Source organism: Agelaius tricolor, unplaced genomic scaffold (assembly GCF_023055355.1).
Source record: "Agelaius tricolor isolate 1412-34295 unplaced genomic scaffold, bAgeTri1.0.p SCAF_3, whole genome shotgun sequence".
NCBI classification, from domain to species: Eukaryota; Metazoa; Chordata; class Aves; order Passeriformes; family Icteridae; genus Agelaius; species Agelaius tricolor.
In genome coordinates, this window is record NW_027269263.1 from 7,298,587 (window position 1) to 7,320,477 (window position 21,891).

Genomic DNA, 21,891 nt, shown 5'->3' on the forward strand with positions numbered 1-21,891 from the left:
TAATTTTCAGGGTTTAATACTATGCATGAGTGATAAAATTAAATTTAGACTCTGTGTAAATATGCAGGGGTTCAAGCACACCAGTTGGTTTGCTTTCACAACCAGGCAAACAAGCAACAAAAGAAATCTAAAAAGGTGTAATATAATATCACAGGAAAAAGACAGAACTGTAAGCCAGAGTTTTTTTTTTACAGAAATTTTACAGAGTTTACTTTTTACAGAAATCCAATAGCTACCTATGTGGTTATAGCTCTAAACCTACATGATTCTATCTCTAAAACTCTGTTTAATCAAGTACAAACAGGGCTGACTGTAAATTGGAAGGGAATGGGCTATCCCCTTTATCCTGATTATCAATTTCATCCAGCAGGGAGCTGCAGAGGTGTGCTGATAACAAAAGAAAAAGATTTCTCTCCAAGTTCTGCAGATGTTAGACATTCTTCCTGGGAAAGTTCTAAGGCCATCTGAGGACACAAACTCAGATTCTTGACCAGCTAGAGGCAAAACTCAGATGCCTGAGCATTGAAATAGAAGGCAGAGCTCAGTCAAGGCTCCTCGGGACAGTGAGCAAAGTCAAATTTTGTTGTCCAGGCTTTTCTCAGACATGCACACACACACACACTTCTCCCACTCCACAAATAGGAAGAGAAACTGCAGGGACTGATGACAGGATGAGGGGGTTATGGAGGATGAAAGGAGCTGAGAGGAGTCCAGGTGCTTTCTGAAGTCACCAGCAAGATGTACAAGGGAGCTCTGGGTGAGAGCTCCAAATCTCCATCCAGGCAGGTGCTGCTTTCCCTGCTTCCATTCCCCATCTTTTCAGCCACAAGCTCCCCAGCTCCTGTCCACTTCTGTACCCTGCCCTCACCACTTCACACTGCACTGGTCAGTCCCCCATGCTAAGGAATTCACTTTATCCCTGTGCCTCAGGAGCTGCAGTGGGGGAAAGGGACAAGCAGGAGAAGACAGAACAGGCCCAGCCCATTTGTGCTGCTGAGACAAACTTTGGCACAAAGCAATTCCCCCTCACTGATAGAGCAGTGCTGTATGGAAAGAGCAGGGGTAATTAGCTTCATAAATTATACCTTATTTTACTCAGAGCTGACCTTGGGTTTCCCTGCAAGAGGGGGCAAAGGATTTGCAGTCAAAACCCTCAAGGTAGCACAGCCCTTCTTTGGCTAGCAAGTTCCCCTTGCCCAGTGCTTGTTAAACACTAACAGGCTTGTTTTCTAAATTAAAATTTAATCAGAGCTTGGCAGGTGGATAACATGACACTAATGGAAGCCTTTCACTCAAGGTTACACAGAAAAGATTATGCATAGAAATCAAATTGAAACTTTTCCTACTTTAAAAAGACCAAACCAATGACAATTCTTTGTCAAGAATGAATGTGGACATCCACAAACTCCAGAATCTGGAGATGAAGTATGAAATTTACAGCAGACACAGAGCTGAAGGACTAAGAAGAGAACTAAACACAGGAAGAGCCATGCTTTGTTTATCTGAAATGCTGCAAATTCCACACATTTCACATTAGAAGGAATTTGTATTTTTTTTTAAATAACAAAGTAGCTAAGTAGACACAGGAACATGTGGAAAGTCGTTTACATTGTATTATTGGATTTGGATTACTGCAGGGACAAATCACAGAACCCTCTGGAGGGGATCCTTCAGTGATAACTGCTGGAGTAAGAGAAATCAGCATAAGAACAGCTTCAAGAGCTCTTGGAGCTTTGTTTTCAAGCATATTTTGACACTAGTGAGCACCACACATATTGCAGACAGCTGACTAAATAAAAAATAAAAAGCAAAGACCATCAAGATTATCTGTCCTAGCCAGTGCCTGGATGTAGGCAGCCTGGCTGACTAAAGCAGGGGAGATAAGTATCAGTGAGTTATGAAAAATGCCATTACAGCAGGCCAGGAGCAAACAGGCAGAGCACTGGGAGGAACAGAGCTCAATATAGCGTGCAATGACTGCAAGCTTCAGTGCCCACATACTAAGCTTTCTGTACTGTAATGGTCTGATAAATTCATTTTGACCCAGAGACCAGAGATAAATTGTCTTAGCAATGCAAACAAACAGCTAAGCAATTAGGGCAAAGTTTTTTGAGAAGGTGGTGATAACATCTAGAAGCGTTATTGGGCAGGGGAAAAAGCAGCCCTGGAGATAGGGGGTTTAATCTGGAGTAAAAGAGAGAGTATAATGGCTTCTCCAAATTGCAGAGCACTAAAAGAAAAAGCAGACAAGCAACTGGCACTGGTATTTGTCTGGCATCTATTTCGGTGTATCCAACCTGAAAAGCAACTTCCATTGTCCCATTTGGAGTTCATCAAGTTTGGCCTATAAAAAGATTTAACATGTGCAGCTGTGAAAGTGTCAGAGCTGAGAAATCCATGAGGAACTGTCAGGTTTTACAGAATTGCCATCACTTAAATTTCCTGGAAGTAACTTATTAAAATAGACTTTTCAAGCACAGAGATTAATGCAGTGGTCAAATTAAAAAAGCAGCAATTTCATCTACCAGTTTTCACATATCAGCCCTATTTAGGCACAAATATGTTAGTTACATTGGCTGCAATAACTCCATTACCTCCCTGGCACAGAAATAGGAGTAATTAATATTTAACCCAAATTGTGTGTTGATTTATCAATGAGTACTTCAGCATTACTTTAAAGCTAGATAATTAAATATGGCATAATATATGTATGTATAAATAAATGAGTGAAATTGCAGGTCTAGAATACATTCCTTCAGTTTTGGTAGGGCTACCCAAGAAAATAGCCATGAGAAGATATAAGGTGATCTCTCAGATTACTAACTTTTGTTGTGAATATCTTGTACACAATAAGAGAGTTTTAGTAGAGATACCTGCTCATTGCAAAGCATCTAAATATTACTTTAGACAAAAATAAATATGGAGGAGATACATCTAAACTGTACTTTTACTGCAGCTGAAAGAGCAGTGGTCTCAGTGTTCACTGAAGAATGAGAATTGGCATTGTTTTTAAACACACAATGAAGATATAAATGGCATTTGCTTTACTAAAGAACTTTTTCCCTTATAAGATGTTTCTTTTAAGTGTATTTTAGGAAAAAATAATTTTAAAAATCAGTAAGATACAAACATACATGAGAGGTATTTTTGGAGCAGCCATAAACAATCCATAGCCCTAAGTCCATCCCACAGAACAGAAGCAGCTCCAGTAACTCAGCCATGTCATGTGAATTCCAATATCCTTTAGTGCAGTGAAAGCAAGTGTGTCTTGCTTCATTGGGTACTATGTTGCACTATACAAAAGTCTATAAAAGCCACCTGAATGAAATGAACAATTATTTATATTTCAATAAGGAAAGGCACTTGACCAGTAAATACAGAATAAGACTGTCTAGAGATTGGCAAATAAGGCAAGACTTCAGCACCCCTTGATAAACACCAAATTAACACTTAAAAACCACAGAAAAGAGTCTTCCTTCTTTCATTTTAGGCTAAGTGGACAGTCTACCTGCTGCCTGGGTAGAAATACAGTCCTTACTCCAAACTGTTTGTTTAAACTGCACTGTGAAACATCATCACCAAATGATGCCATATCAATTTATGATTACATTGCTCACATTATTTTGAAAGTTTCAAAGTAGATTTTCATAATATTGGTAATGATGAAATACTAAAGAAATCACCCATAAATTGCATTTTCTAACTACAAAACTGTTCCTGACATCTGTAATAAAATTTTATTTTCTTTTTTTGTCCTCAATGCACTCATCACGACTTTTCACTTAACCACACTGAGCTCTCTTAACTTTCACTTACAGTTTCTGAATTTTTTTTCCTGCTGCCTCAGAAATTATGTCTGTAGAAGCAGCATGTTAGACAGGCATGTCACCTCTTCAGAAAGCAGGCTGTAAGGAATTGGATTGGAAGGTAGATTGGAAAGTAGATTCTGGCTTGCAGGGCTGCTGTCCATGCTCAGAAGGACAGCAGGGTAACACTCAGCTAATATTAAAGTAAAATAAAAGCTTCCTGCCTTAAAAAGAAGGATAGATTTTTATCTCAGCTCTCTCCTCCACAAATTCTAGCCAAAAAAAATGGTGTCTTCATGCCTTCAAGCTTTTCTCCATCCTTTTTTGACCCTAAGAGCTTCAACAGTCCCTGTTAGGCAGGGATGGGCTTTTGTTTGGTATGAGAGAGGGGCTGCCTCAGTCACAGGAGCAGCCCAGGGAAGCAGCCATGGAAGGAAAGGGAAGGACAACTGGTATAAACAATTTCTAAAGTACTTTTTGTGTTGAATGTTGCCAATACAAAACACACCCTGTGGTTTATGGATGGAGCTCGACCACCTGAGCAATGACCTGAATGTTCAGGCTGCAGGCAGCCTGGACTCCTATCCCTGCTTCTCCTCTGCCTCAGCATATTTTACACAGGCAGACAATGAGCACAGCCAAGTGCCTGTGACCAGAACAGGCACAGGCACGGTTCACCCACACCCAATTTAATCTCACAGGAGAAGTGCTAAAACACAAAATACTGCAAAACCACCAGGTCAGGGGGAACAGCAAACACGTGCTTGGTTATTTCTACAGAAGGGACAGAGTCACACTTCTCTGTGCAGTGCAACCACCTCACCTTTCCCACAAGATTTTTATCCTCCCCTCCCCAAAACACAGGTGCCACATGTGGCACACTTTTATTTTGCCTGGGGTGGTCTGATATGAAGAGTTGCACTGTCTTCTTCAGCAAACAACACCCTTTTTCATGTTATGTTTTTCCAAACTTCCATCACAGCTTCACATAGAGGCACTCATGATATTGTCATGTGTCATGGAACTTGGAAATGACAACTGAGTTGTAATAATAGTAATTAAGTAAAACCTTGACAAACTCTGACATGCAAACAAAGCCTCCATAATGTGATTCCCCCTTCTCCTTCCAGTACAGACAAGAGACCAGGAATCCAATCCAGCTCCTTGCACTCCTTTCAATAAATAACAAATATTAGAGTTGCCTTTTTTTGTATTTTCTGACTTGCTGCTGAGATAAATAATTTCTGTGTAAAGTAAAGGCACAAAGGGGAGTCTTTAATCTGGAAACAGATACATTCTTTGTAAACTACTTTCTTGACAGATATTTGCAGCCATATATCCCAGAGTCCCTTCACACCCCTGCCATGAAAAATTTGATTCACACTTCAAAATTCTGTGAAATTATTAGAAAACTCATTAAGGAAAAAAAAAAATCAGTTCTAGAAAATGTTTTGTAGAAGCTTCTGTTTCCAAAGCAACTTTTTATGTCACACTTTTCTATCAGATCTGGGAACTTTGCTGCATAGAGGTTTACATGATAATGTGCATTCAGTTATATTTTGACAGCCTTCAGTGGGCTGTTACAATGGTCTGTTTTCCAGGAAAGAAAGTCAAACCACCACACCAAGCTGAGCCTTTGGGGGTTGGTTAAATTGCTCATTAAACTGATGTTTAAGTATAGTAGGGGTTTTTTTCTTAGCGTGGCAAGTTGCCAATTTAACGTTGGGGAAATTCAGATGCAGATAAATTAAGTTTATAAGTAAGCTTGCTGAAATGACAAATGGGATTTGGAAAGCTGAAACAGGAGTTTCTGTTTCTCCTGTGTTATGGGGCAGTGCCCTCCACTGGCCAAATGTTCTCACTCTTGGAATGAAAGAGCAAAAATTCACTGTGACTCCAGGATAAATACCTCCAAACCCCCTCAATGTCAAATTCTTGTAAAAGGTTATTGCATATTGCCACCAATTTATACTAATGCCAGCCTTGCTTTCATATTACATGGTAATAAAAATTGTTTGGGTGCTGAAATAAATCCCAAGGCAGCCCTTTTAAAGAATTCCAAATTAGAAGTGACAAGACAAAAATGGGTAGTGCTAAAAAGTGTAATTTAACACATGACCATATAGTGGTAAAAAATATAGAACCAGATTGGCAATTACTACTGTCTGTTAAATTTACACTATTTTACCTCATTCTTTTCTGGTCAGAACTGACAGATGCTTGCAAAAATCCCTCTTTGAAGCAATTTATAATGTTGTTGAGTGCCATGCTAAGGACAGAATTAGTTGCATCACTAACACCTGTGTTCAATGTACATGAGAGTGGGAATTAGTAAGTGTCAAAAGCCAACAGACAATGAGAAGCCTGGAAACAAGATGGATATAGATATATGCCCTCCACTCATGGTACTGTGGGTTACCCCAGGAACACTATTTTAATAAGAAAAGTGTTATTAATGAGTTTATAGTTGATTCAATTATCCTACACAAGATCACTATTCAATTACTGGATTATATAATATATAATACATGATATTATATAGTATATAGCATATAGTATATTCAGTGGGATAGAGTTGCTAGTGAGAAGGTGAACTCTTCAATAGGATTAAAAGCAATAAGCTATAGAAAGAAGTTAAGATGAAAATAGAAAGATAAATGGAGCTGGCAGAGATAAACCAAAACAACAGAAAGATTGAAAATATGCTTGATGTTACAGGTTGAACTCTTATATTTTCAAGCAGAGACAAAGAAGGACAAAAAATATTCATAAGACCCTGATAAAACCTTCACTACCATCTACAGATAGTGGAAGGCTGAAAGTCAGAAGATGGGTTTAACATCCCTTTTTTCAAGAGCTTAACAATGATCATTTTCTTTGATAACACCTAATGAAAGCTTTAAGGCCTAGCATAAGTTTTACCATTTGTCCCATTCACTTTGTATAAAATTTCTGTGTTAGTGGGCAATGAAGGAAATTAGTCATATTTCATATCTGCCAATCATATGATAACCTATTTCCTCTAGAAAAAACAAACCAGAACAACCAAAACCACAAAACCAACACATTTCCTAAACTTGTTTTAAAAGAGAAAAGCTAAAATTCTAAGGCTAACCGTGAAGTACCCTCCTTTGAATACAAATTTGATTTTCCAGCCCAGCACACAGCAGTGCCCAGGGTACCTCCATCTCTGCAGAACCCAGCTCCGGTGAGGGGGGCAGCAGCTTTGCTCTGTTCTTCCAGGCAGCCTGCAGGGAGCACAAACTCCAGCAAAGAGAACCCAAGCCCCTGGCTTCATGAAGCCCCAAACCTCACAGGAGGTCCTGCTCACAGCTGGAGATGAATTTGGGATGCTCTTTCTGCATCAGGATTCACCAGTGGTGACACAGAACAGGGCATTCACTCATCCTCAGGGTTTCAGTTCCCCCATTAAAAGAGGTTTGTTTTGCATCCATTGCCTCACCTCAGGTCTCTTTTCCCTCCTCCTCAGAGGGGGAAAAGATTGTTTAATAACCACATTATAATGCTGGGTTTTCCTGCTAATCCTTTTGCAGGTGAAACTCCCTTGTACAATCTAAGAGCCAGTTTTGTGCTATGAGCTTGAAATAAAAAAAAAAAACAAAAACAAAAAAAAAAACCAAAAAGCTGGAGGAGATGGGAACAGTGGATATCAGGTTGCTTCTGCAGTCAGGTCTGTGCTTCTGTTCCATTAAAGACCTCAGAGTGAAGCATTTTCACAGCCTCAGCACGCTGACCTCACACGCAGGAATGCAACACAAGCACCTTCAGGCTTTCTAAAGCTCTGCTCAGAGCTGGTTTCACCAGGGTTGGATCAAACCCATGGCTCCTAAGCACAGCTTAACTCTGCTGTGAACAGAGCCTCAGAAAGAAGAGCAACTGCTGGTCTCACTCCCAGCCCATGAGAAGTCCTGAAACCCCACTTTCCCTGTGGGGAACAGCTCTGAGCTCCCTGGCAGCCTGTTCCAGCTGAGGAGGAGTCACTGCTCAGCTGTGCCCAGAGGGCAGAGCAAGGGCACTGGGTGTGCATCTCACCTGCCAGAGGGACCTGCTGACATTCACCCCCCTGTGACGCCAGCCGGCCACAAAACGCACTCTCAACCACAGCTGCTTGGCCACGCTGACAGAGAATTTCTGACTTTGGCTTTTCCTCAGAGTGCAAAGAGCTTTCGACACCACAGCTTTAAACCACAGAGCTCTGAAAAACAAAAACAGGATGTCTGCCTCTAAAGCTGCTGCTCTGTATATTTTTTTCTGAGACTGTTCTATCAGGGACCAGAGGTTGGTGTAATCTTTCAGTGCAGTCTATTGGCCAAATTCTCTTTCCTGATGGAAGGTTAAACTCTGGTGTGAATGACAGAAAATGTTGTCATGGCCAAGGGTTCATGTCATCACAATAAAAATAGAACCAGCTGGAGATAAAAAAACCCCAAAAAAACACTACATCTTAAAGGTATTGGGTTCTCCTTTACTCTTGCAAAACTCCAGTGATTCAGTGATGGAGCCCCCTTCTGACTGTTCATCAGAGAATTTGAAATATTAGGTGAGTAATTATGTCAGGCAGTTAGGCAGTCCAAACATTTCTTGCTAAAAATAGAACTACTCATCAACTGACTGAAATTAATATATTTATGTAAACCATCAGAATTGATTAATCTCTATAACCATCATTTTTATTCAGCTTTGGACACCTCAGAAGCAGCCATTATAAACCAACAGAGCTCTACTCAGGTCAGCAGCACATGGGATTTTTGGCCCCTGAGGAAATGGGCCAAAGGCACTCAACAAGAACTTCAGGCAGCCACAGAGTTATAAACTGAATATGATGCTTTTGTCCCCTGGCACAGGAGTTGTTCACATTTGTGCAGAGATCACCAGAAACAAACATCATCCCAGCTGTCTAAGGGATCCAAAGCAGCTGTGTTCCTACAGAAAGGTCTCCCAAGCTCCATTTTCCAGTTTGCTGCCTGATTTCACTGACACAAGGGCAGCTCAGCTTCTCCAGGTTTGCATGGACCACTCACATCAGAATTCCACTGGTGGATGCACCCACCACTGACAGTGGGAACCACTGGGAAGTGCTGCATTACATTGAACTGGTTTGCTTTCAGTCAAATACCACCTTAAACAACAATATCAGCAGTTTTCAAGCAGCCTGGTGCTTGCTTGCCAAAACCCACCTGAGTTACTGCGATGTGAATCTGCTACACACATGCACATTGATGTGACAGAGCCTTGTCTAAGGCAATGAGGCTCAGGGGTAAGAAATCTGTTTTCCTGGGATATCATTTGCCCTCCTCACACACTGGAGGGAATTTTCAAAAGCATGTGGCCTGAAGCAAAGCTTATGTCACCAGAGAGCATCTCTGCTGTCATCCATGCAGCACAGCAGACTTGATGAGCATCTATTGTTCACATTGTAGAAAACAACCCTCAAAACATTACAGTTGTAGACCTGGCACCATGTTTAACAATCAACACAGGAAGCTGAAAAATGACCAGTTGCAGACTCTGAAATAAAGGTTTACTGCAGGATTGATTTTGTAGCTTAAAACACTTGCTGAAGCAAACAAAACTTTAGCTTTTGGCAGCTCCACAAAGTCAAACTCGAGTTTGCAAAGTGCCTCACGTGAAACTGTCATCATTGTGGGATCCTGGCATGAACTGATATGTGAAAGCCAAGTTTTCACTTATTCTGCAAGTTGGGAAGGCTGACTGTGTGTTCATATATACATACACACCCCCACACTCCCTTTTGGCTGAATTTTACTTTTGGAAGTGTTTTTGTTTTATCATTGACTGCTTTTATGACTCTAGGATGAAGGTTTGTTGGCCTAATTGAGTGAAAAGCAGAAGCCATGCTGCTTTGGAAAGCTCACACACCAAAGCAAGTGCAGCACACACCAAAACTTACCTGCTTACACTTCTGCCAAAAGACAGGACAAATAATTACACTGAGTATATCTATAATTGATGTGTGTGTCAGGAAAATACAGTGTTAATATCTTACTGTTTGCATTGAAATTGGGAGTTTAAACCTGGATCCAAAAATACAACACTTTCTGTGCTTCTCTCATAAAGTTCACAGTTTAAAGAGGGAGACAGTACACATTTCTGCTCAAGAATCACTTTGACTCTAAAATGAATGCATCCCACTAGGTAAAAATGCAGGCATAGAAAATGAGATGATCAGTGATAGAGATGAAAACTGCTACATTCAGTTTAGAAGCAGAAAACTAAATGAAATGATGTTTTGACTTTGTTCTTACATGGCACCTTTATAATTTCTGACCTTATGTTTTCTATACATTTGAAGTTTCTTACTAGTATTTAGAAGCTATAATTTATACATATGTTTTTTATTGTGGGACTTGGAATGTAAAAATCCTTCATTTAGCAATTTCAGTTGCAAGATCATTCTGTTTCTATGCACTTGACATCTAGAGCAGGAGCAATTAATGATTTTGTATATATGACTTTAAACTGTGTAGCACAGTACTTAAAATATCTCCATATATTAATTCCTTTTTTTCATTTGTGCACTTGATTATCTTTCTGCTACTCCTTATTTTCCACACAAGGGAGAAATGCACTTAAAAAACCAAGAGGAGCTAAAAATGCAGGTACAGTTTTCACTACAAAAAGTAATTTACAATCCCACCATTCTTCATGCACTAAACAGTAGAAATAAGATTGGATCTGAGGGCTTTTTCTCCTCAAATGCAAAACCCTTTGCTTGCACTGTGCTGAATAAAAAGAAGAAAAAAGACCAATTTGATAGAACAATTGAGAATTCTCTGTTTTGAAAGCAAGGCCGATATGACATGTTGGGAAAGTACAAGGACCAGGATATGCCATATGAAAGCACAGTACAGTTACTGCAGATGTAACAGACACATCATCTGTATGAGTTCCTTGGACAGAAAGTGAACACAGGATGTGAAAGAAACCCTCTTATAGGCAATCACACACAAAACCCCTCTTAAATGGCATCACATTGCTTTCAAATTCATCCTGAACACCACTGTGGATATTTTTCCCTATCTGAAGGCAAGCAAAAAAAATTTTTTTTTTCTTTTTTTTTTAACCCCAGATAAAGGGTTTTTCCAGTGACAAGCCCAGATGTTCTCCCGCAAGAGTGATCTCAGGTGAGTTCTCCACCAACATTTCCATAACATCCAAATATCAGCTAGACCTTCATGAGCCTGCTAACTCAGGAGATCTCCTCACCAGCATTATTTGTGTCAGTTTCTGATGGGAGGTAAAACATTGTTATGGCACCTGGATGTTCTGGTCCATCCAGGCCTTCCTCTGTGTTTTAATGCTTTGGTTTACATTTGAAATTTACTCCAGAATCCGCATGCCCAAAACAGGACATGTATTTTACAAAGGACAAAAGCATGAAGGTTACTCAAGATCCTAATAAAACACAATATAAAGCTGTCCTGCATGATTATTTTCATTTCCAGAAATATTTGCTAAATGAAGAAAAAGCAACAACTCAACAATCGCAGTGAATTCCCTGATGGGGATTTTCTGTCCTGGACAATAACTTCACTTTCATATTTGTGGAACATCATTTCCTTAAAAGTGTGCCTGCTTTATAAAAATACTACATGAGGTAGCCTTTCTATTTTCGGGCTGTATCTATAAATGACTATTTCATTTAGGTGTCCAATCAATTTCTATTAGGACTGCTTTAGAGCTTAACCTGATGGGGCAGTCTACAAGTACAAAGCTGTCTGTAAAGCTCACAGCTCTCAGGAACAGTTTCAGCTGCCTTAAAAAGTGGGAAAACAAATACACCAAGCTGCAAGCCACCCACCACAGAGCAGTGCTGCTTTTCCAAGCATCTGGCTACTTCCACCAAACATCAGGCTAAACTAGGAAATGTTCATTTTTAGTTAAACAAGATCAAACCCACAATCACTTCAAGTGCAGCCAACCAGCCAAAGCACAGCTCTAACTCAGTGACAGGTGTCCCTCATTGTTAATGAGCATTTAAGGGATCAGTTAAGAGTTGCTGCTCACTCACTGTGCCACATCGGATGCCGCTGGCAGTGGGGACTCCTCGGGTACCAGGTCAATGTCGTCAGTGAAGCTGCTGGCCCGGGACATGTCTGGGGTGTGCCCTTCCAAGCATCTTCTCACTGCACAGAGGATGCAAAGAGACCACCATACATTATCTATAGTCCACAAGCTCTTGCCATGGCACACACATAGGTCAAACACAAGGAACCTGTTTCAGGAAAGGTTTGTATTCGTGAGGGCTATCTCCCATGAACAGAAATTAATCACCTCTGCAATACAGATGTGGGCAGGACAATAGAAACTATCAGATTCCCATTTCCACACTCAACACCATTTGGTATGTATGCTTTAATACCTTAAACCTTTAATACCTAAAACTACTATTTCAAATGCTATTATCACACAAACAGAATACTCGAAACCAAAGTGCTCTCTGGTCACTATAGCCACCAGTGTTCCAAATTTGTCCCACCAACCAGGAAGCCTCAGGTGGCTGGCTGCAGTTGGCTCTGCAGGATAACCATGGTGGATACAAGCTGTGCTGCAGTTTAGCTCATGTTCCAAGCATTACAAAGGTAAAAATTTCATTACAGATTTGGAAAACATACAATGGCCAACTAATGAAGGCATTCACTAAGACACTACAAAGATCAGAGAAGCGTAGCTAGCCCTGTAAGTGGTAAAATCCAATGTTTTCTAAAGATTTCCATCCAATACAGGGCTGACATCATCATGTATGTGTGGTGTAGACGTACCTAAGTTCAAATGCATCAATATTCAAAAGCTATTTCTGCTGCAAGTTCTCTTCCTTATCTTTTTCTGCATTACCTTGGTTCAAAAGCTATAAAGTGTATCTAGCTTAAGTTGCTCTGATCTAAAAGCAATTTCATTCATGATTCCTGGTGATCTAACAGTTTCTAAGGAAGCTACCTATAAATTTGAATTCTGATCATCCTTGAAAGCACAGCACATGAGCTGACAGAGTCTAACTTGGAAAATGGATAGGAGGACACATGCAAATTCAAGGGAGACAAAAAAAAGTGTGTGGGGGTGAATCACTAAAATTAAGCATCATAGCAAGACAAGACTAAATAGTGTCACTGGTAGATGCTGTGATAACAACCCATGTTACAGAAATAAGAAACCTTGCCTCCTACAAAATTAAATTGCTGAATTCTCCAGTTAATTCCAGAACAACACTTTAGCTGGATTTCATTCAAGTTCAAGGCCACAACACCAGAGCTTGCTATTGGAAGAGCCATAACCCAAGGGGCAAGGAATGAAAATGAAATCCATGGAAAAGAATTATCAAATAGTGTAACTGAACATTGACAAAGAACATAAAACGATAAAGCTATTTTATTTACCTCTGCTGCATTAAATCACAACTGTGTGTTTCCAGGGGAAACCCAAATCTTCCTGGCACTGGGAGCATAAACTTCTGTGCTCTCCCAGCACTACTGAAACACTTTGGCTGTTCTAGAGGAGCTTTATTTTGTGAGATCTGCCAGTTCTGCATTTGTTCTGATAGACATTTTCCCTGTAAGAGAACTATGTGGCCTCCTACTTTGCCAGACAAAGTCTTGAAACACACAGATCCCATATTTGAAGTACGGCTTTGGGAAGCACCAATCTCTGAGCAAGTACCACAGCACATGATCACATCTGCAAAATTCAACTGGGGGAGCTTTGGCTTCAGCTACAGTAAGGTTTTCCTCATAGGAACTTAGCAAAACTTGGGATTGGGCCAAGGCAGAGCTAAATCACTGTGCCCATATAAGGCACATCAGATGAACAGGAAAACTCTGCATTGCTATCAATTCCTACTCCACAGTGAACTGCTGAAAGGGTCAGAGCAGGGTCTAGTTAACTCATGGCAGTTTGCCTCCTTCATAGCACTGCATAGATACTGAAGTTATTGCAATGCATCTGCCATGAGAAGTGATAGGATTACATTTTAGTCCTGTTGTTCTAGGGGTTTGGTCTGTTACTGCTTTATCCAACTCCTCTGTGGCTCATCACACCACTGTTTGTGGTGTGCATCCAGGCACTCCTAAAGAGTTTGCAATCTGCATCCAGGCACTCCTAAAGAACCCAGAAAACCTTAACTGTTCACATTTGGCTTGCTAGCTCCTTTTCTGAGAAGTTTTCCCTACTGCAATGTGCCCCATAACATGTTGGTTCTGAGCAAGGGTGGATGAGAGCAGGAGCCAGAGTCCAAACCTCCTCATCCTCACCACTCCCATGTGCTATGCTCAGCAGCTCTGCTGCTCCTGCAGGTGCACCTGGAGCCTGCCCTCTGACCAGGGACCTCCTGCTGGGATATGGGGAAACTCATCCTGGGATTTAAGAGCCTCTGCTTGGTTACCCACACAAGCAGGACAAGCTTCTGTTGTGCCTTTACATAAGGCAAAAGCACCCAAATTTTCCCTTTGGTGGGGACTGCTGTGATTATCTGCGGCAGTCTCGTTCCCCAGGGAGGGCACATTTCATTCCTGCTAGCATTTGGGAGAAGACAATGATGTGATTATGAATCCCACACAAACAGGAGTTGTGTAACACATACTCTGTAGTAGATTTTATCAGCTGTATGGAACTCGTGTACTTAACTCCACAAAATTAAGTATTTGGGTCACGTCTCAGAGGTTGCCTCACTGCTTCCCCTCTGCCCTCCCATGGTTAGATCCATGGATAGAACCATTTTTGCCGTTTTGGTTGCAGACTAGATTTATCTCAAAAGTATTAAGAGAAAAAAAGAGCTGCTCACAGAGGTGCTGCTCTAATATATCAAGATAAAGCAGACATCACAGCTCTGAGGCTCATCATATTTGGGTGGTGAGATTTTGAGGTTCCCTACTACTCTCAGAGCCACTTGACTCAATTCAAAGTATTAGTTTTGGGAAGTATTAAAGCAATCACCAGAGAATACTTGTTTTATCTATGCAACCCTAAAGAAGTTGTTTAATACTGATTTCCCTCTATGTTTTTAGAACTCATTCATTTTATGTGTTTCTGCTTTAAAATATTAACACAAGAATAATGTGTTCTGGTCCCTAAATGAATGCTAATGGTAAATTCATGTAATACATGGTATTTCTAAATATTTTCTGTCCTTTAAGTAACTGTCAGAATTGTGAGCAGTTATTTTCTTATTCAAAATATTCATTCTGGAACCAACTCAGTTTTTGCAGTTAACTCACTTTCCTTGAATTTCCAAAACTCATTTAGACAGCTACGTTCAGTCATAAATCAAAATTCCCAAAAAATCACACTAAAAGGGACAATTTCTTTTTTAATGTCAATAAGCCATAAGCTCCTGAGCAATAAAGTAATTCATAATAATCATTCATGATAGTGCTTTCACTTTGAGGAAATGTGGAGCATTATGATACATTCAACACACGGCAGTGATGTTTTCCAGAAATAAAACTCAAATTTGTAAGGCCCAGCTACTACAGATGGTAGTTTGTAGCAGCTGCAGCTCAAGCCAGAATAACTCTGTCTTCCCTCTCTATATTTATTTTCATAAGATTTCCTTGTCCAAACTGACTTTATGGGAATTAATGCCCTACATTTGATGCTGCAGAGTACTAAGCAGAGGAGGCAAGGAAATATGAAGAGGGAAAAAAGAGAAGTCATCCCTCCCTTCCATGTGTTACTACTCAAAGTATGAAGAAGCTGTACTAGTTTCATCATAAAATATACAATATTTTATAAGCATGAAGAGTTAGAAGCAGCAATTGGAAAATACAGAGTAGTATCTAGCACACTACAACAAACTCCAGTGATGCCACAAACCCAGGAAGCCCAAAAACAGAGCAACTGATTAAATCAAACAGCAAAAAAGAAAGTTAAGTTTCATATACTTCTAATTTCTAAAATGGTGAAGTCATAAAATAAACACATCAAAACATTACAAAAAAGGTATTTTTGTAATGCTGTTTGGCTTTATCTAACCTTAGAGTCCTTATCTGTATTCCACTGACTTCTGACTTTGTATTATGGGGAAAAGGCAAGCTCCCAAATTATAAATGCAACAGAAAACATGGCTGCACAATTGTGGTCATTCCTAAACAGCCAATGCCTATCAACAGCAGGACAGAATAACAAGGAGGATGTTGCACTATCCTCTTCTCAGATAAAGAAGGTGAAGTAAAAGCAGGTCTCTGTTCCTCCAGTGCCACTGTCTCCTCATCCCTTTCAGATCAGAAGCAGATAAAACCCTCTCTCATAATGCCAGGCTGCTCTACTCAGTACCATCAGTACAGAGGACATAAACATGTGATTTAATTTCACCTGTAAGGCTGCACCTTGACAGAAGATCCCTGGGATAACCATGCTTCCTTTATCTGCAGGGATGAATAGCCTGTGAGATCACACTGCTATGTCTTGTCTACTTTCCTGTGTCAGAAACTTGTGTCACCTCTCTAAAAATGTTGTATTTGTAAAGCTGCACAGAGGCAAACCAGTTTGGGGCTGAGACTGGGACATCTCCAAATCCTCATTTTCCTCAGAAGAATAAAGGAAAGTGAACAGCTAATGAAAGCCCAGAGGCCTGGAAGTGTCTGACACCTCAACACCAGCCTGCTTTTAAAAACCTCTTCAACTTGCTTTTGGTATCATTCATCTCAGCAGGCAAATGGCATTCAAGCTCCTCTGAGGAGTCATGTTGGAATAATACAGTAAAACATAATTAGCATGAATTTTTACCAAAATTATAAGAGCTTTTCTTCATTACAGTGTGAAGCTACAGGAGTGCATTCAGTACTACTCCAAATAAAGATATTTTTACTTTAACTTTATGTAAAACTGTTACAAATCTGAGCATCTGAAGCTGTGATTTTACATCCTTACCACACACTCAAATGTCAGGCATCTGCAAATGCCACATACTCACACTGTCCCATACACAACTCTTAGAGCTACAAGTACAGTTAAAAAAGCCCAGGCTACTTTCTGTACCTAATTTTAGGCAGCTAAATTTATTATCATCATTCAAGATGTGGCTGACTTAAATTCAGGACAATGCACAAGAATTGCATTTTGCCCCCAAAACATCTGCAGAATCACACCAAAATTAATTAAGCAGTGGTTTGCAAGGAGAACAGACATAAAAGAACATCTGAAAAGCTGAATTGAGGAATAAGAATAAATTTGTATTTGCTGCAGACACATTGCTAACTCCATGCAAAAAGTGCTGAGCACTCTTCCTGCTGTAGTTACAGACTGGGCTGCAAGTGTTTTAGATAAACTTCAACATCTGGTTTCCTGTGTATCTGATTTGAAACAATCAGCACTCAAAATGCACTAATGCTGCCTTTATTTGTTGTACATTCTTCTGTTTAGATAAGCCTGCAGGCCAAATTACACACTGCCTTAGAGCCCCTGGAACTCAATCACTCATTACAGGGCTGATGGGACAGCACAGGGATGTAAATGAATACCAACACATTACCGAAAATCACAAGGGCATGTAGCACTGGAAAAATGCATGTCGTGCTGGATAACAGGCAGAGAGAAACAATTGAACACACTCTTGAAAGCACATGAGGATGTGTTATCTACCCAGTTGCCCCAACATCCTTTTCAGACCAGGCACAGAAGGATGTAACACACAGAAAAAAAAGGTAAAAAGAGAAAAAGGGAGAGGAGGAAAAGGGAGAGGAGAAGAAAACCATGCAACCAAAAAACACCCACACAAAAAAAAAATTCAACCCCCCCCAAAAAAAAACAACAGGAAAAAACCCACAAATTACAAACCAGACAAAAAACCCCCAACAAACTCCAAACACTTTCTACAGCATCATAAATATGCCTACTTCAGAAGAGATATTTCACAATCAACTTCTTGAAATGCAGCATGTCAGCCTAAAACATCCAGCTGAATATTCTGCATGGAATAACTTGAAGAGCAAGCAAGTGTCCATTCTGCTGAGGCTGTGCAATGCTTGGCACTCTCTGACAAGCAGGTTTGTTGACAGCCTCAGAAAGTGGTCAGGGACCAAGTGCACAAAGAGCTGCAAGGATCCTGCACAGATGGCACCTGTCAGAAGGGAACTGGAGATGAGTGGAGCAGTCCTGCAGTGCTGGTGCCCCTCACTGTCTGTTCAAATACCCAGGTATGATCTTCACTGGGCTCAGCCTGGCCCCTTTCAGACCCAGCAAGCACAGATTTTCCTTGCCAATTTAATCTGAAAAACCTTTTTAAATGCCTATTGACAGTCCTGTGATAAAAGCACACATAAAAACATGGAACCAAAGCTACCAGTCTGGATACTTTTAACTTTTGTATTTCTGCATTATACCCATGATTGGTTTTCTGTTTTGTTTTCATGGGAATGACTCTCAATAAAAGGGATGAGGCTTGGACCATTCTGGGCTACTCTCTGTCCATGGCAGGCCTGGAATTGGATGATTAAGGTCCCTTCCAATCCAAAGCATTTGGGACCTTCTAGCCTGTTCAGCTGAGTAAGATGGAAGGCAAAAGTTTTGTTGTAAGAAGTAGAGGCTTTAAGGGTATTTCCATGTGCATGGGAAAGGATCCGTGGCTGGCAAGAGTTCCATTGACTCCTGAAATGCCTCATCCTAGCCCTTTCTCCTTTAACAGGGAGAAGCATCCAGGCAGTTGCACCACTTACAATCTACAACCATGCAATAATATTCAAAGTCTTGACCAGCATGCACTACAAAATCATGGCTTGGCTTGGAAAGGCTCCAAAACAAAGAAGACAGGCAAACAGGCAGCCTGTAACTGAACCCTACAGCAGTTTCTCATTCTCAACCCAAATCACAGAAATACCCCATCTCTTAAACTACAGGGTCGACTTCAACATTTCATCTCTCCTTGGCTCTGTTCCTGAAAAAAAGTGTTGCCTTTTTCTCCTTATGAAAGATTTTTCTTCAAAAGATACACAAAAAAAGTGGACTTCCAAACTCCTTCAAGTCTGTGTGGGTGATGTGGAGGGTATGAGTGGGTAAGGTCTGGCAAAGGGGTTGGAAAACAAATTTTCCCTGTTGGCTGGGGAAGGGAAGCATCAGAGATACCCACAGAGTGAATTGCACAGTAGATATATTATTGATGCAGGATGACCCCCAGCCAGAGAATAACGTGCAATGACTCCAATGATTTCAGAAGGCTGAGCAATTGCTTTATTAAGCTATACTGTATTACATACTACACTACACTCTATACTAAAACTATACTACAGAAAAACCCATGACCCTTACCAGACAGTCACAGCACAGCTTTGACCTAATTGGTCAATCAGGCCAAACAACCATCAGCAGAGTCCAATTATCAATCCCTTTTGGTAAACAATCTCCATAACACACTCCACATGTGCCAAACAACAGAGCAGCAAGTAGAGATAAAAATTGTTTTCTCTTCTCTCTCAGCTTTCTCACTGCCCTCCCCAGGAAAAACCCTGGGAGAGAGAATTATGTCTCTCTCTGTTCAAAGAGCATGTGAATACCACAATATAATAGTTAATGGCTATTAAATTGTAGATATATTAATTAATAGCTATTAAATTGTGCCTCACAGCTGCAGCAGGAGGATTATGACAGCAGGAAAAACACAGAAATGAGCTTCTTTTCATGATCTCCTGGGGCCCAAACACTGCCATAGCTGGTCCAGGGGGGATGTGACCAGGACACCTTTGGGAAAGCATCTAACTGGACAAGTTATAGTCAAATGATGCCAAGAGAGCAAAGTTTTTCAATATTCTACAGCAAACTATTTTGACAAGCATTTCTTTAGTCTCTTAAGACTTAACCTGTTTCTTTTGCTTATCTGACACGATCCTTGTGCCCACAAGTACTTTTAACATGTTTTTGAGCTGGAGATACCATCTACACCTTGTGAATATATTCAGAGATCAGCTCTCCAAGACCAAATTAAATGCATCAGGATTGGTGACTTGAACTTTTTAAGGCTGGCAATACTTGACTGTTCATTCAGTTATTCTGAAGAACGAAATGTACAGCAACGACAGTGAAGAAAAATAAGACAAAAATAGCTTTCAAAGTGATCCTTCTTCACTGCTTGCCTTTTTTTTTTTTTAAGGACAAGAAGAACTTGACCTTAAACTGAAACAATTAATAGTCAGTGAAATGTAATTTGGCAGCTTGTTAGCTCTGGAGGGAGAGCTCTTAACACATACAAACTCTTAGAATTACACATAGGGAATGTATCATGTAATATAAATATATAGAGTTACATTCCATTATGGGATTCAGAACTGCCATTATAGTAAAAGTGTTTATTTTAACAAGGAAGTACAGTTTTAGTGTGGCTATTAAAGAAAATAAACCAGTCTGAAAACATTTTTATTTTTCATGACTGTTAATGGTCAAAGCATACAAACTGCAGTGAGAGTAAAACCAGAAACATCTTCTGAATTGTTGTCAATGTTTTGACTCACAAGAACACAAAACCCAGTTACTGTAATTACAATGAAATATACCACAATTATTTGCTGGTCTTATGCAGTTCTTGCTCTCCCACAATTGAAACCTTGTAGAAAAATTTCCCTATTTACTAGTGTTAATCATGAATTCAATACAGACAACTCAACAACTCAATACTGTTACCAACCTGCCTGTTCCACACTGAAAAAAAATCTGTAAATTAAAGTAAATCTTTCTAGCAGAGGAAATAATTTCTATGTTTGTCCTTAAGCTCAAAACAATTTCAACAAAATAATCCACAGTTGTTGACTGCACTAAATGAAAACTATTCCTAAATAAAGTTTCAGCTTTATTATTATTATTATTTCATACATTCCAGGTGTAAAGACACAACATTTTATGGGAGTATGCCCTACTTCAAATATATTTGCTGCAAATACTTATTTTTTTTAATCTTTAATGTGAGGATATTTTACATAGGGCAGTAATTTGAGTAAGAGTCCAAGTTACAACTGTTAAAAAGAGAATTCAAAGCAGACATTGTTATGTGTATCCAATGCAATAAAAATTTTGACTGAGAGATCTTCAGATCATAGAATTCAAACTGAAACATCTTATAAGCACAAACCTCCCTTACAATAAGTTATTTTCCTAGAAATGCTGTAAATTAACTGATTACATTTTATTTGAAATTAAATTAATGAGGTCTTCAATTCTGTACTTCAGGGCTTAGTTGGGATGCGCATCCTTTATTAATGCCACATTCCAACTTCCTCATGCTGCTTCTTCAGAACTTCTATTAGAAAATATTTATAACTAAAGAGCTTAAAAATAGTCTAAAGAAAGTGTTAAACTTTTGCTGCTAGTATTAAAACTCAAATGTTTTGAAACTCAGATTCTGAGAAGAGCCAGAATTATTACATCTCCTACACTCCCAATAGTAATCTAAAAATTCATATGACAAGGGAATGGTGATATTTAAAACTGAGAGACAACCCTGAGGTGGAACACACCCTGAGTCAGAAACCTAATGATGCCATTGTGGAGATACATCTGAATGTGCCCTGCAGCTCTTGGGACTGAGGGTGACCTCTGGCAGCAGCCAGGGCTTTTCTGTGACAGTGAGAACCACACAGATGTCAGGAGACAAAGCCCTGCTCTCCCTCCTCCAAGGGACCTGCACAAAGAGGGTGCAGAAGTTTCATCAACACCAGATTTCAATGCTGAAGTTCAGGAGTGACTTGACTGAGATCAGCATCTTCAGGGAAAAGGAGATATTGGACAAATTACAGCAGATGTGTGTTTTCTTACCCCATTAGCCCCATTACAAGGCTTTGGTTCCATTCAAGCTTCTTTAAACCACCTTACTGAGGACTGAGACACAAAATCATCTTTGCCATGTGTGAAAGTAACATGGCCCAATTCTCATTCTTAGTGCTATTAATCTTAATATTTTTCACACTCAGAATTTTTATTTCTATATAAACACACCATTACAGATGTTGAACCCTAACAGAGCCATCAGGGGAAAACCCAATTTCATGACACCATCTTGATTTCCAACCAAACATTTTAATTTTAACAACAACAACAAAAAAGTGTCATTTGGTTTCTAATCCATCCAAAT

The 21,891-nt window shown here is 39.9% G+C and overlaps 1 protein-coding gene across 1 annotated transcript in view; it reads right to left on the reverse strand.

Moving 5' to 3' along the window:
• LOC139587776 (potassium voltage-gated channel subfamily KQT member 1-like) overlaps positions 1–21,891 on the reverse strand; it is a 410,234-nt gene that overhangs the window by 326,573 nt on the left and 61,770 nt on the right. Inside the window, exons 11-12 of the mRNA XM_071422333.1 lie at positions 11,860–11,974; positions 9,739–9,750 (exon numbers count right to left, since the gene is read on the reverse strand). Of these exons, the coding sequence (XP_071278434.1) occupies positions 9,739–9,750; positions 11,860–11,974 (127 nt within the window). The remainder of the gene's footprint in view (positions 1–9,738; positions 9,751–11,859; positions 11,975–21,891) is intronic.